We start from the raw sequence: 12,620 nt of genomic DNA on the forward strand, positions 1-12,620 counted from the left end.
CACAGTGGCACAACGGGTGCTGTCACCATTTATGTCTGGTGCTAACATTTTTTTTAAGCAAATATAAAATAAAACACACTGTGTTGGAAAACTATAATGACAGCATATGCTGATATACAGACTTACCACACACACACACTTACCCACATCCACACACGTACCTGCACACACACACGCACACACACACAGCCTATGCCTGGTGCGCAAGATGGCAGGAGCAGGTTAGAGTTCTTGAAATGATTCAACATATTTTTTTTAATGCCCCTGTGCTTTTTCTCCCGGGTTGCTTCTAGGTTTTGTCCAGCAGATTAATCTTTAATTCCTGGAGACTCCAGGCCAGTCCTGGATAGTTGGCAACCCTACCAATCAAATGGAAATAAACTATCACTATTTACCTGATCGTAACCTTTTGTAGTCTTGAAGATCTTTCTGAGATCATTACTCAACCTTTTCAGCTCCAGTGAAAAGAGCCCCAGTGAATCCTCACTGCATTTTTTCTATGGCTTTTAAATCCTTTCCATAATCACTAGTTAGGCCTCAGCTGGAGTATTGTGTCCAATTCTGGCCACCACACTTTAGGAAGGATGTCAAGGCCTTGGAGAGGGTGCAGAGGAGATTTACCAGAATTATATCAGGGATGAGGAACTTCAGTTTTGTAGAGAGACTAGAGAAGCTGGGATTGTTCTCCTTAGAGCAGTGAAGGTTAAGGGAAGATTTAATAGAGGTCTTCAAAATTATTAATGGTTTTAATAGACTAGATGGGGAGAAACAGTTTTCAAAGGCAGGAGGGTCGGTAACCAAAGGACACAGATTTAAGATTATTGGCATAAGAGCCGGGGGGATGGGAGAAGGATTTTTTTTACACAGTGAGTTATTAGGATCTGGAATGGACTATTTGACAGGGCGGTGGAAGCAGATTAAATAGTAACTTTCAAAAGGGAATTGGATATATATTTGAAAAGAGAAAAAATTGCAGGGCTATGGGGAAAGAGCAAGGGAGTGGGACAAATTAGATAGCTCTTTCAAAGAGCCGGCACGGGCATGATGGGCTGAATGGCCTCCTTCTGTGCTGTAATATTCTACGATTCTATGATAATGGCATGCCGAAAACTGTACCAGCCACTACATCTTGATTCACCTTCTCTCCTGCTCCTTCCAACTTTGATGGTGCTCTGCATTGTGGGCTTTGGCCTTTCTAATTGGTTTTTCAACTAAAATAAAATTAACCACATTGTCAGCAAAAACTTATATTTAGGTTTGACCAAACTGCACTCCAGATGGCAGTAAACTAGAGTCCTGTCTATCTTGGTGTCTCCTTTTATCATTTATCCAATTTGGATTCAATTCGACAAGAATAGCAAAATGAGAGCAAGTTGTAAGTTATTAAGAGGAAAATAGTGTAATGTTCAGACATAACATTAGCACTGCCCCGACATTGCTTGCCAAATTAGAACCATCTGGTGAAAGGGTTAAGGCCACTGTCTCAGGCTGAACCAGAGTGTTCATAACCTCAGCACTCTATTTAACCCCGAGCTGACCTTCCAACCCCATATCCTCTCCATCACAAGGACTGCTTATTTCTGCCTCCATAACATGGCTCTCCTCCACCCCTACCTCAGTCCATCTGCTGCTCAAACCCTCACCCATGCCTTTGTTTCCTCCGGGCTCGGTTACTTCAATGCTCTCCTGACTGGCCTCCCATCTTACACTTCCATTAAACTTCAGCTAATCCAAAGTTCGCTGCCTGTGTCCTATTCCACACCGAGTCCCACTTGCCCATCAGCCCTGTCTTCATTGAACTCCCGAATGCCTCAAGTTAACAAATCTCATCCTTATATTTAAATCCCTCTATGGCCTTGCCCTTTCCTATCTCCGTAACTTTCTCCAGCCCCATCAAAACTCTTCTGACTTCAGCCTCTTTTGCTTCCCACTCCCCTTCATGCCACCATTGCCTTCAGCCATCTAGACCTCACGTGCTGAAACTCTGTCCCGAAACCCCTCTGCTTCTTCACCGTCCTCTCCTCCTTAAGACCCTCCTCCTCTTTGACCAACCTTCTTGTCGCTACACCTATAATTTTTTCTATTTGCTCGGTGTCCATCTCTTTCCCTTGAGCCTCTATGAAATGCGTTGGGTCATTTTTCTACGTTAAAGATGCTGGGGTAAAATTTCCACAGGGATTTTACTAACCTCCCGCCATAAATCTGGTGCGAGATTGGCAGAAGAAACGGCATAAACAGCGGCAAACTGGGAATCCGATTCCACAATACAAATGCAAGTTATTCAAAAAGAAACATTATGCAAATCTTTGCTCATTTTTTTTTTTGCTTGTCCCAATTCTATCTTCTCCTCTCCTGAAGGCGTTAACTGATGCTGGAAAACAGGTCCTCAGGTACCACCAGCCCTAATATGAGTGTCTGCCTGGATATTGGGTGCTGGTAGATTCTTGACCATGGGAAAGAAAAATAACTTGCATTATATCACACCTTTCATGACCTCAGGACATCCCAAAGTGCTTTACAGCCAATGAAGTACTTTTCTAAAATGCAGTCGCTGCTGTAATATTGGAAACCTGACAGCCAATTCACAGCAAGCTCCCACAAACAGCAATGAGATAATGACCAGACAATCTGTTTTAGTGATGTTGGTTGAGGGATAAACATTGGCCAGGACACCAGAAGAGAACTCCCCCTGCTCTTCTTTGAAATAGTGCCTTGGGATCTTTTACGTTCACCCGAGACGCCAGACGGGGCCTCGGTTTGCCATCTCATCTGAAAGACGGTGCCTCCGACAGTGCAGCATTCCCTCAGTGCTGGGAGTGTCAGTCTAGATGTTTGTGCTCAAATCTCTGGAGTGGGAGTTGAACCCACAACCTTCTGTCTCAGAGGTGAGAATGCTACCAACTGAGCCATGGCTGAGACCGAGGAGTGACAGAATACGACCCATCCTGTTTCCAGTCACAAGTATTTCTATATTGTATATTATATGGATATTTCTAGTTCAGCTAGAAACTGAGGCTCTTAGAATGGATATCACAGCTGCTGCTATGTCTGTGGAGAATTCCTTTGTTATGACATCCGTGTAATGCAATTCCCCTGTTTGTCTGCAGTAGGCTTTGATTTGCAAAGAGAAGTCTTGCCTCTGCTTATATTGATTACTTATGGACAGTCTTTTGTCAGGAGAAGATTGGTGGCCAAATTGTTTGATCTAGTAATTAATCAAATAAAATCAGGTTACCATGACTGATGTCCTTTGTGATAGTTCTTCTTTATCCTGGAGGTGTGAGAATTGCTTGACTCAGGCATCTGAGAGTCAGCCCTTGGGTCTTTGAAGTAGACTTGATTGACAGTTCTGTACCTCAAACTGGGAATAAATGCAACATGTTTCTGCTATTCCTTTAGTTCACTGAGTTAAGCTGCTTACCCACGTCGCTGCTGTGAGGTTAAACTCCGCGGGTTCAGTGTAAAATTATCAAAGGACTGTTGTTATATTGCTATGAGAAAATGGTGGGAATTCTGGACTTTATTGTTACTTTGATCTGCTGATTGATCCTTTTGCTTCTGTGCAATTTAATGTCACGTGATAAATTCGAATGAGTAGTTTAGCCTCAACTATTTGGTCTGGCTGCATAGTATTTTCCTGCCAATTCAAAGAGATCAGGAGTATACAGTGGTATCACTTACCGTTTCCAGCTTTGTAGCCCAATGGTAGAAGGGTTCATTGTGTGCCCTGTAGCATGCGCTCCCTGGTATGTCATGCATGTGGTCTAGTTTTGGTTCATAGAAAGCACGGACTTGCCTGTTAAATGGTGCCATTTGTTGGTTGGCAACAGGAGGAGTCGTCACAATGATGTCCAATCTGGTGCTCACCTGATATCTACAAACATGCAATTTCCAGCAGGGGTCATTTGATATGAGATGGGGACAGGAACCCTGCCTGATTTTGTCTGCCCTCTCCCCAAAGGCACTGATGCCAATTGCATCACTCCAACTGATATCAAATAACTGAGCAGTGAAGTGCAGGAACGATACCCTGGGTCCTTTGTGATTCTGACTCCATTGGTGACCATGCCTTCAACCGTCTAGGCCCTAAGCTCAGGAATTCCCCCCCTAAACCTCGTCGTCTGCTTTAAGATGCTCCTTAAAACCTAGCTCTTTGACCAAAGATTTGTTCACCTGTCCTAATAGCTCCTTCTTTGGCTCGGTGTCAATTTTTTTTTGTCTGATTACGCTCCTGTGAAGCGCCCCTGAGATATTTTACCCTGTTAAAGGCACTGTATGAATGCAAGTTGTTATGGTTAAATGGGCTTAGAACCTCACGGGGTCGTACTGGGCCCCCACAGCTAATGATCCTGTAGCACAGTGAGATCACCTCAAAATCACATCACTTGTGCATGGTGTGACCCTGGCAATGAGAACTCACACCTCCGCCAACCAAACAACTCACACTTATTGAACACTTTTTCATGGAGGAAGTGTCCTTTCTGGACCCATTCCCGCTCTTTGTATTTTGCACTCCTTATGATTAATTTTCTAATGATTTCTTTCTCTTTTTTGAAACTAGGGCATTTGAATTTCCAGGACTGTTTTATCACTTCGGGAGTTTTTAGCGTTACTGAACTTGTGAGAGTGTCACAAAGTAAGTAGATCGCTCCGATTCAAAGAATCTTTTTCTTGTTTGAAAGTTTTTTGTTGAATGGTGGTGATGTATCGTGGCTTTCTGACAATTCAAGGGAAAGGGATGAGATTTGAAAAGCAAACGTAACTCATTGGATTAGATTGTGAAACGATGCAATCTTACTTTTAGTCGACAATGTAAGGATGAGCATAAATGGCAGTGTGGGATTGGAGTGTATGTTAGTGACAGAGTGAGGTTGGAGTGTGTGTTAGTGACAGAGTGAGGTTGGAGTGTGTGTTAGTGACAGAGTGAGGTTGGAGTGTGTGTTAGTGACAGTGTGAGGTTGGAGTGTGTGTTAGTGACAGAGTGAGGTTGGAGTGTGTGTTAGTGACAGAGTGAGGTTGGAGTGTGTGTTAGTGACAGAGTGAGGTTGGAGTGTGTGTTAATTGTAGATTGAGGTTGGAGTGTGTGTTAGTGACAGTGTGAGGTTGGAGTGTGTGTTAGTGACAGTGTGAGGTTGGAGTGTGTGTTAGTGACAGTGTGAGGTTGGAGTGTGTGTTAATGGGAGAGTGAGGTTGGAGTGTGTGTTAGTGACAGAGTGAGGTTGGAGTGTGTGTTAGTGACAGTGTGAGGTTGGAGTGTGTGTTAATGGGAGAGTGAGGTTGGAGTGTGTGTTAGTGACAGTGTGAGGTTGGAGTGTGTGTTAGTGACAGTGTGAGGTTGGAGTGTGTGTTAGTGACAGTGTGAGGTTGGAGTGTGTGTTAGTGACAGTGTGAGGTTGGAGTGTGTGTTAGTGACAGTGTGAGGTTGGAGTGTGTGTTAGTGACAGTGTGAGGTTGGAGTGTGTGTTAGTGACAGAGTGAGGTTGGAGTGTGTGTTAGTGACAGTGTGAGGTTGGAGTGTGTGTTAGTGACAGTGTGAGGTTGGAGTGTGTGTTAGTGACAGTGTGAGGTTGGAGTGTGTGTTAGTGACAGAGTGAGGTTGGAGTGTGTGTTAGTGACAGTGTGAGGTTGGAGTGTGTGTTAGTGACAGAGTGAGGTTGGAGTGTGTGTTAGTGACAGTGTGAGGTTGGAGTGTGTGTTAGTGACAGAGTGAGGTTGGAGTGTGTATTCGTGACAGTGTGAGGTTGGAGTGTGTGTTAGTGACAGTGTGAGGTTGGAGTGTGTGTTAGTGACAGAGTGAGGTTGGAGTGTGTGTTAGTGACAGTGTGAGGTTGGAGTGTGTGTTAGTGACAGTGTGAGGTTGGAGTGTGTGTTAGTGACAGTGTGAGGTTGGAGTGTGTGTTAGTGACAGAGTGAGGTTGGAGTGTGTGTTAATGATGGTTAATGGTTGGGTGACAATAATTTATATTGTTTATTATTAGTTTTAAAACTCCCTCTTTCTCCACTGAGTTTTCTCTGTGAACAAAATGTGTGGGTTGCTTCTTTATTTGCATTGTGATCAGTGGGTGTTGCTGAGAAGGCAAACTGCTATTTTGAAATGTTTGACTGTAATAAATATCTTAATTTAAATTGACTTTTCTTACTCCTTTTACTGATGTGAAATGAAGATGCCTGTACTGAGCGGTGACCTAATAGAGCTCTTTAAAATCATGAAAGGGTTCGATAGGATAGACATAGAGAAGATGTTTCCACTTGTGGGAAATCCAAAACTAGGGGCCATAAGTATGAGCTAGTCACTAATAAATCCAATAGGGAATTCAGGAGAAACTTTTTTACCCAGAGAGTGGTGAGAATGTGGAACTCGCTCCCACAAGGAGTAGTTGAGGCGACTAGCAAAGATGCATTTAAGAGGAAACTAGATAAACACTTGAGAGGGAAAGGAATAGAAGGATATGCTGATAGGGTTAGATGAAGAGGGGTGGGAGGAGGCTCGTGTGGAGCATAAACACTGGCATGGACTTGTTGGGCCGAATGGCCTGTTTCTGTGCTGTAAATTCTATGTAATTCTATGTAATTCTTAACTCTTCTTCTCAGCCCCAGTTGCCGCTGCTTCAGGCCCCAGCTTCAATCTGGCCGACCTGGAGAGCCCGGGCTACTACAGCATAAACCAAGTCCCCCTGGGCAGACGTACGATCACCACACCCCCCTCTACCAGGTAGGTCACAGAGAAGAACGGCCTCCTCCTGTTCCTGTGCTCCTGTGTTGAAAACCCGCAGGCTCGGAATAACTGCTCAAAGCAAGGTTTCAGAAAGGTTAAACTAGTGTGACTCCTTTTTGTCGGGGTATGGTAGCGTAATGGTTATGTTACTGGATTTGTGATCCAGAGGCCATGGATTAATAATCTAGAGAACTTGAGTTCATCTCCCACTGTGGCAGTTTGTGAATCTGAATTCAGTTTTTGAAAACATGGTATCAGTAAAAGGTAACTTTGAAGCTGTCGGATTGTCGTTAAAAACCCCAACTGGCTCACCGATGTCCTGTGGGGATAGGAAACCTGCTGTTCTTACCCGGTCTGGGCCTATATGTGACCTCAGTCCCACACCAACGTGGTTGACTCTTAAGTGCCCTCTGAAGTTGCAGATCAAGACACTCAGTTGATTTAGGGATGGGGAGTAAATGCCGGCCTTGCCAATGGTGCCCTCTTCCCGAGAATGAATTTCAAAGAAAACTCTATGAACAGATATAAAAAGAAAGGTGAGAAGAGATAGCCAGGACCATCAGTGCTCGTTCCATTCACTGGACAATGGATCCTGTTGGGCTAATTTCCCAATCTCTAAGCGGCGAAAAATCATTATGGCCAATGTCAAACGTAGACACCAAGAACGCAAGATAGGTTGGGATGTAGATTCAGTCATTTGATCTCGTCCTTCTCGAATAACAGCCCTTTTCCCTCCTCAATGCAGTATCTAGGTGTCTGACTGGACAATCTTACCGAACGCACCCCTTCCCAATATTGCTATAATGTCCTCCTCACTTGGGATCTGGTCATGCTGAGCTCATCAATTCTCCTTAAATCCTGAACAAGCAGAAATTCTTCAGCTTCTTTCCTGACACATGGAGACCAACAGATGGCTGGCAATGGGTTACGAGACTGTAATTCAGACAAGTGATTCTGATGATAATGTTTGATAGAAGCTCAAGCCGAAATAATTCAGTCACTGCCAGAGATTTATTTTATATGTAATCGCGTGCTTAATTTTGCCTAATTATCTTCAATGCATTTATCTCAAATTTGTATTAATTCCAACATTAAATGGGCTGAGTCTCAAGCATTGCAAAATGATTAATTTTTTTCAAATGGTCCTATTTACCTGGTTTAGTTCTGAGCCATGCAAACCAGCAAGGCTACAGGTTTCACCTTCAAGTTTGTGCTGAGTTACCTGTTTTCAGGTATGGCGGGGGTTAAGGTTGCTACAATTGACCAGGTCCAATGGGGGGTAAGGTGGGTGGGGAAATCATCTTGGGTTCTGGGTCCTGATGGTTACCTAGTGACCACCCTGCTACAAAGTGCATATGTATGGTTGACAGGTGAGGTTGGGATTGAGCTCAGTTGTGATGCCGCTGTAGTATAATAGCCTGCTGACACTCACACTGGGGCATGGTCACTTGGGAGAAGTATCGGAGGACAGCCCATGAAATCTGGACTTGGGGGGCGGGTGTAGGTGAAGGAATTTGGACATCCCCACCCACCTGTGTGCAGGGCATTTTCTTTTTAACACAGGGGTCAAAAAAGCTGTCTAATTTTTAATTTATTTATAGCGATTACCAGGTATTAGGATGAAACCTAACCTCAACCCGAATGCAGAGGTAGTCCACCATTAGAACCAGATGGTCTGCTTCAAACCAAGGCAGGTGGGCTTAGGACCTTCAGGAGTGGAGATGAAAGAGTCTGATCCAGACCAAACTATCCTGGCAATCTGGACAGGCGATCCTCAGGACTGAACTGTATCGACGGCCAGTACACACACACACACAAACTCACCTCAAGGTGGACTTGTGAGATTCTTAGGTAATTCTCTGCTGCCACGTCTCTCTGCGACTGAAATTCTTCCCTGCCTTTCTCAGTTCCACCAAGCGACACAAATCCATCGAAGACAGTGAGATGGAAAGCCCAGTGGACGAGGTCTTCTACTCTGGCACAGGCCGGTCACCAGCTGCGGGCAGCAGTCAGAGCGGTGGTTGGCCTAACGACGTAGACACAGGTAAGCGCCTCTTGGGTAGAAAGTCTCCTCTCAGGCTTTACCCTTGTGACCAGCTTACAGTCATATCCCACCTTAGAGCAATTCTGTCTACACACCGATTTTTTTTTTTGTTTTGTTCCTGTGATCTCCATGTACTGTCTATCCTTTATGGTGTCAGCTCTGGCTCAGTGGGTAGCACTCTTGTCTCTGAGTCAGACGTTTGTGGGATCAAATCCCACTCCAGAGACTTGAGCACAAAATCCAGGCTGACACTCCAGTGCAGTACTGAGGGAGTGCTGCACTGTCGGAGGTGCCGTCTTTCAGAAGAGACCTTAAACTGAGGTCCCGTCTGCCCTCTCAGGTGGATGTAAAATGATCCCACGGCATTAATTCGAAGAAGAGCAGGGGAGTTCTCCCTGGTGTCCTGGGCCAATATTTATCCCTCAACCAACATCACTAAAATAGATTATCTGGTTATTATCTCATTGCTGTTTGTGGGACCTTGCTGTGTGCAAATTGGCTGCTGCGTTTCCTAAATTACAACAGTGACTACACTTCAAAAGTACTTCGTTGGCTGTAAAATGCTTTGGGACGTCCTGAGGTTGTGAAAGGCGTTATTTAAATCCAAATCTTTCTTCTTTCTTTCACATTTGACCATGGGTTCTGACCTCTGTAGGTGTGCTGAGTTTCGCTGGGTCATACAGAGGCCCAGAACCCAGGTCTGCTCTCTGGAACAGGAGGCCTTAACCTGGTAGTGAGTTCATAGACACACATTACTGTGAGTCTACACCACTTGCTGGTTCCCTGCAGGTTTGGGAGGATGTGATAGTGTATGATTATGATCCTGGAGCATCAACTCTAGAGGTTGAGAGTTCAAATCTCAGTATGCCAAGTTGTGAAATTAAATTTATTAGCTCACATTGAAAACTGATCATGAAGGCTACTGGTATAAAAACCCAACTGGTTTATTAATGTCCTTCAGTGAAGGGGAACCTACCTGATTTCAGTCCCAAACTTAATGGTCACAGAAGTTGTACGAACAATCCCTTTAAGGAGGTCCGCCATATTCTAAGGCTTTGCCAGTGTTACTCACATCCTGAGAACAAATTTTTCGAAAGGACCTACTGTTCCGACAGTGAGAGAACTGTGTGTCTGCAATTGGTTGCATTTCCTTCAATGTGAAAATGCCTCAAGGGTTTCATTGTACTCCAGAGACTGGTATCTGTATAGAGTGACACGTAACAGTTAAGCACACTGCCTCACGAGCTCTACCATGGGTGGCCTTACACCTCTTGCTGAGATAAATAGGAGCCTCGGTTACACGATGCAGTTTGTATGGAGGTGAAGCTGAAACCACTTTGCATCGACGCAAACTGTGCATTGTAACCGACCTACAATTAATGAGCTAAACTATTTACACGTCGACACAAAATGTGTCTGAATTGTACCAGGAATGTAGGGGTTCTTTGGACTGTTACATTTTGCCTGCTGTGCCATTACAGATCCAACCTAGATTAAAAAAACAAGAACATTTCACATTGTATTCATCAGCCTACGCAATATGACATGGACTGACCAATCTACGTTTGGTATAGATGGGTGTGACAGAACCCGTTCGCTGTTCGTACCCTTACACGGTTCCCCGTGCGTTAGAGAAAATGGCAGACAGTCCCCTACCAACCATACTAACTTCAGAGAACAAGAAATGTAAGTTAACTAGTTAAGATGGCCACTGCAGTCACGGCCATGGGAACAGCGACAGAACCAATGACTTGCCTAAAGAAGCTATAAAGTAGAAATTACTCTTGGCAATGTTATCATCAGAACACTTAATAGAATTTTTTTGGAATCCCTTTCTTCTGTTTCAACAGTGGTGCTAACCCGTTTATTTTAATTTGTTAACGTCTCCGTTTGGTACGAGTGTGCTGCATCTTTATACAATGACATCATCGTGTCTTATGACATTGTGACCAAACGCACCCTATCGATGGACTATTCTAATGCTCTCCTGGTCGGCCTCCCACCTTGCAGCCTCCATAAACTTGAGCTCATCCAAAACTCTGCTGCCCGTAGCCTAACTCACACCGAGTCCCGTTCACCCATCAGCCCTGTGCTCGCTGACCTACATTGGCTCTGGTCCGACAACGCCTCGATTTTAAAATCCTCATCCTTGTTTTCAAATCCCTCCATGGACTCGGCCCTTCCTATCTCTGTAACCCCCTCCAGCCCTACAACCCTCCGAGGTCTCTGCACTCCTCCAATTCTGACCTCTTGAGCATCCCGGATTTCTATCATTCCACCATTGGCGGCCGTGCCTTCAGCTGGCTAGGCCCTAAACACTGGATTTCCCACCGTAAACGTCTCCGCCTCTCTACCTCTCTCCTCCTTTGAGACTCTCCTTAAAGCTCAGTGCTACTCCATACAGATACCAGTAGGTCACTGTTAGAGCTAAAGAGGCTGTAAATATCGAAAATCGACACAGCAGGTCTGTCAGTATCTGTAAAGAGAGACAAGCTAAGGTGTTGGCTAGAGACTTGTCAGCATCCGATGACCATTCTATCTGAAATGCGTCTATTCAGCAATTTCTATAGTGTAGTTTTGTTTCTTTCTAAACCTAAGACACTTATTTACATGCATTTCTGTTTGCCCATAATATAAATGGAAAACACAGTGTGAACCTGTTGGGCGTAATATGTATTCTGTCAGTTTAATTAAATTATTATGAGATGAGATGTACCCCCAGTGTTGTGGATTAAAATCCCACTCCAGGGACTTGATCACATAATCTAGGCTGACACTCCAATGCAATACTGAGGGAGTGCTGCATTGTCGGAGGTGCCGTCTTTCGGATGTGACGTTAAACCAAGGCCCCGTCTACCCTCTCAGGCGGACGCAAAAGATCCCATGGTACTATTTCGAAGAGGAGCTTGGGAGTTCTCCCCGGTGTCCTGGCCAATGTTTATCCCTCAACCAACATCAGAAAAATAGATTCTCTGGTCATTTATCTCATTGCTGTTTGTGGGACCTTGCTGTGCGCAGATTGGCTGCCATGTTTCCTACATTACAACAGTACTTCATTGGCTGTAAAGTGCTTCGGGACGTCCTGAGGTGGTGAAAGGTGCTATATAAATGCAAATCCTTTCCTTATGTATATCCTCTATTTAGCATTGTACACTCAGTCCCCCCAGCTGTGCGAGAGTGCCCAATAAACCAGTCGCTGGATGGGTGTGCTGCTGTACTGGTGACACACTGCTCCGCATTTGCGGTGGCCTCGTTTTGCACGTTCTCACTATTGCGCAGACTGGCACGAGGGCAGGATGTTGTGGGGGGGGGGGGAGAGAAGAAAGGCAGCGCGCGTTGCCCCTGGCGACAAGCTCATTAACAGTCGTCTCTCTCAGCTGGTGTGCGATGCGGGGAGACCCAAAAGGATTAGGGGAGGGGAGGGAGGGGGGGATAACATCACAAGCAGGGAAAGGGAGAATGGAAATCCATTTTAAAAATGTTGAACAACATCCTGAGGGAGAGGAGGGGAGAGGGAATAAAATCTGTTGCTGAATCCTGAAATGGAGCCCATGACAACAAGACCACATTGTTCCTTTAAGAGGATTGTTTACGATCCAATGCTTCTCTCTCTCTTTTTTTAATTAAAGGAGAAGGAGAGAGAGCAAACGCATTATCACGTTCTGCAGCATTTTGCAAACGCTACTTGTGGTGAGGTAGAGAGGGAGGGAAATAGGGACACAACAGCCACAAAAAGCAGCTTGTTAGTTCAAGAAATCCAAAAGGAGGAATGCTGCCAAGAAAGATCGGGAAACAGCAAGAATACAGATGGATTCCTTCATTCATCACAAGGCCTGGCTTGTTTTCCGAACTGCTTTGTGT

General features: G+C 44.8%; 1 protein-coding gene across 4 annotated transcripts in view; it reads left to right on the plus strand.

Moving 5' to 3' along the window:
• Positions 1-12,620, plus strand: part of nfixb (nuclear factor I/Xb) — a 355,165-nt gene that overhangs the window by 267,519 nt on the left and 75,026 nt on the right. For all 4 annotated transcript variants that reach the window (XM_067973063.1, XM_067973066.1, XM_067973064.1 and 1 more), the window contains 3 exons: positions 4,562-4,636; positions 6,592-6,712; positions 8,623-8,759. In XM_067973063.1, the coding sequence (XP_067829164.1) occupies positions 4,562-4,636; positions 6,592-6,712; positions 8,623-8,759 (333 nt within the window). The remainder of the gene's footprint in view (positions 1-4,561; positions 4,637-6,591; positions 6,713-8,622; positions 8,760-12,620) is intronic.

Source organism: Heptranchias perlo, chromosome 37, assembly GCF_035084215.1.
Source record: "Heptranchias perlo isolate sHepPer1 chromosome 37, sHepPer1.hap1, whole genome shotgun sequence".
Classification (NCBI taxonomy): Eukaryota; Metazoa; Chordata; class Chondrichthyes; order Hexanchiformes; family Hexanchidae; genus Heptranchias; species Heptranchias perlo.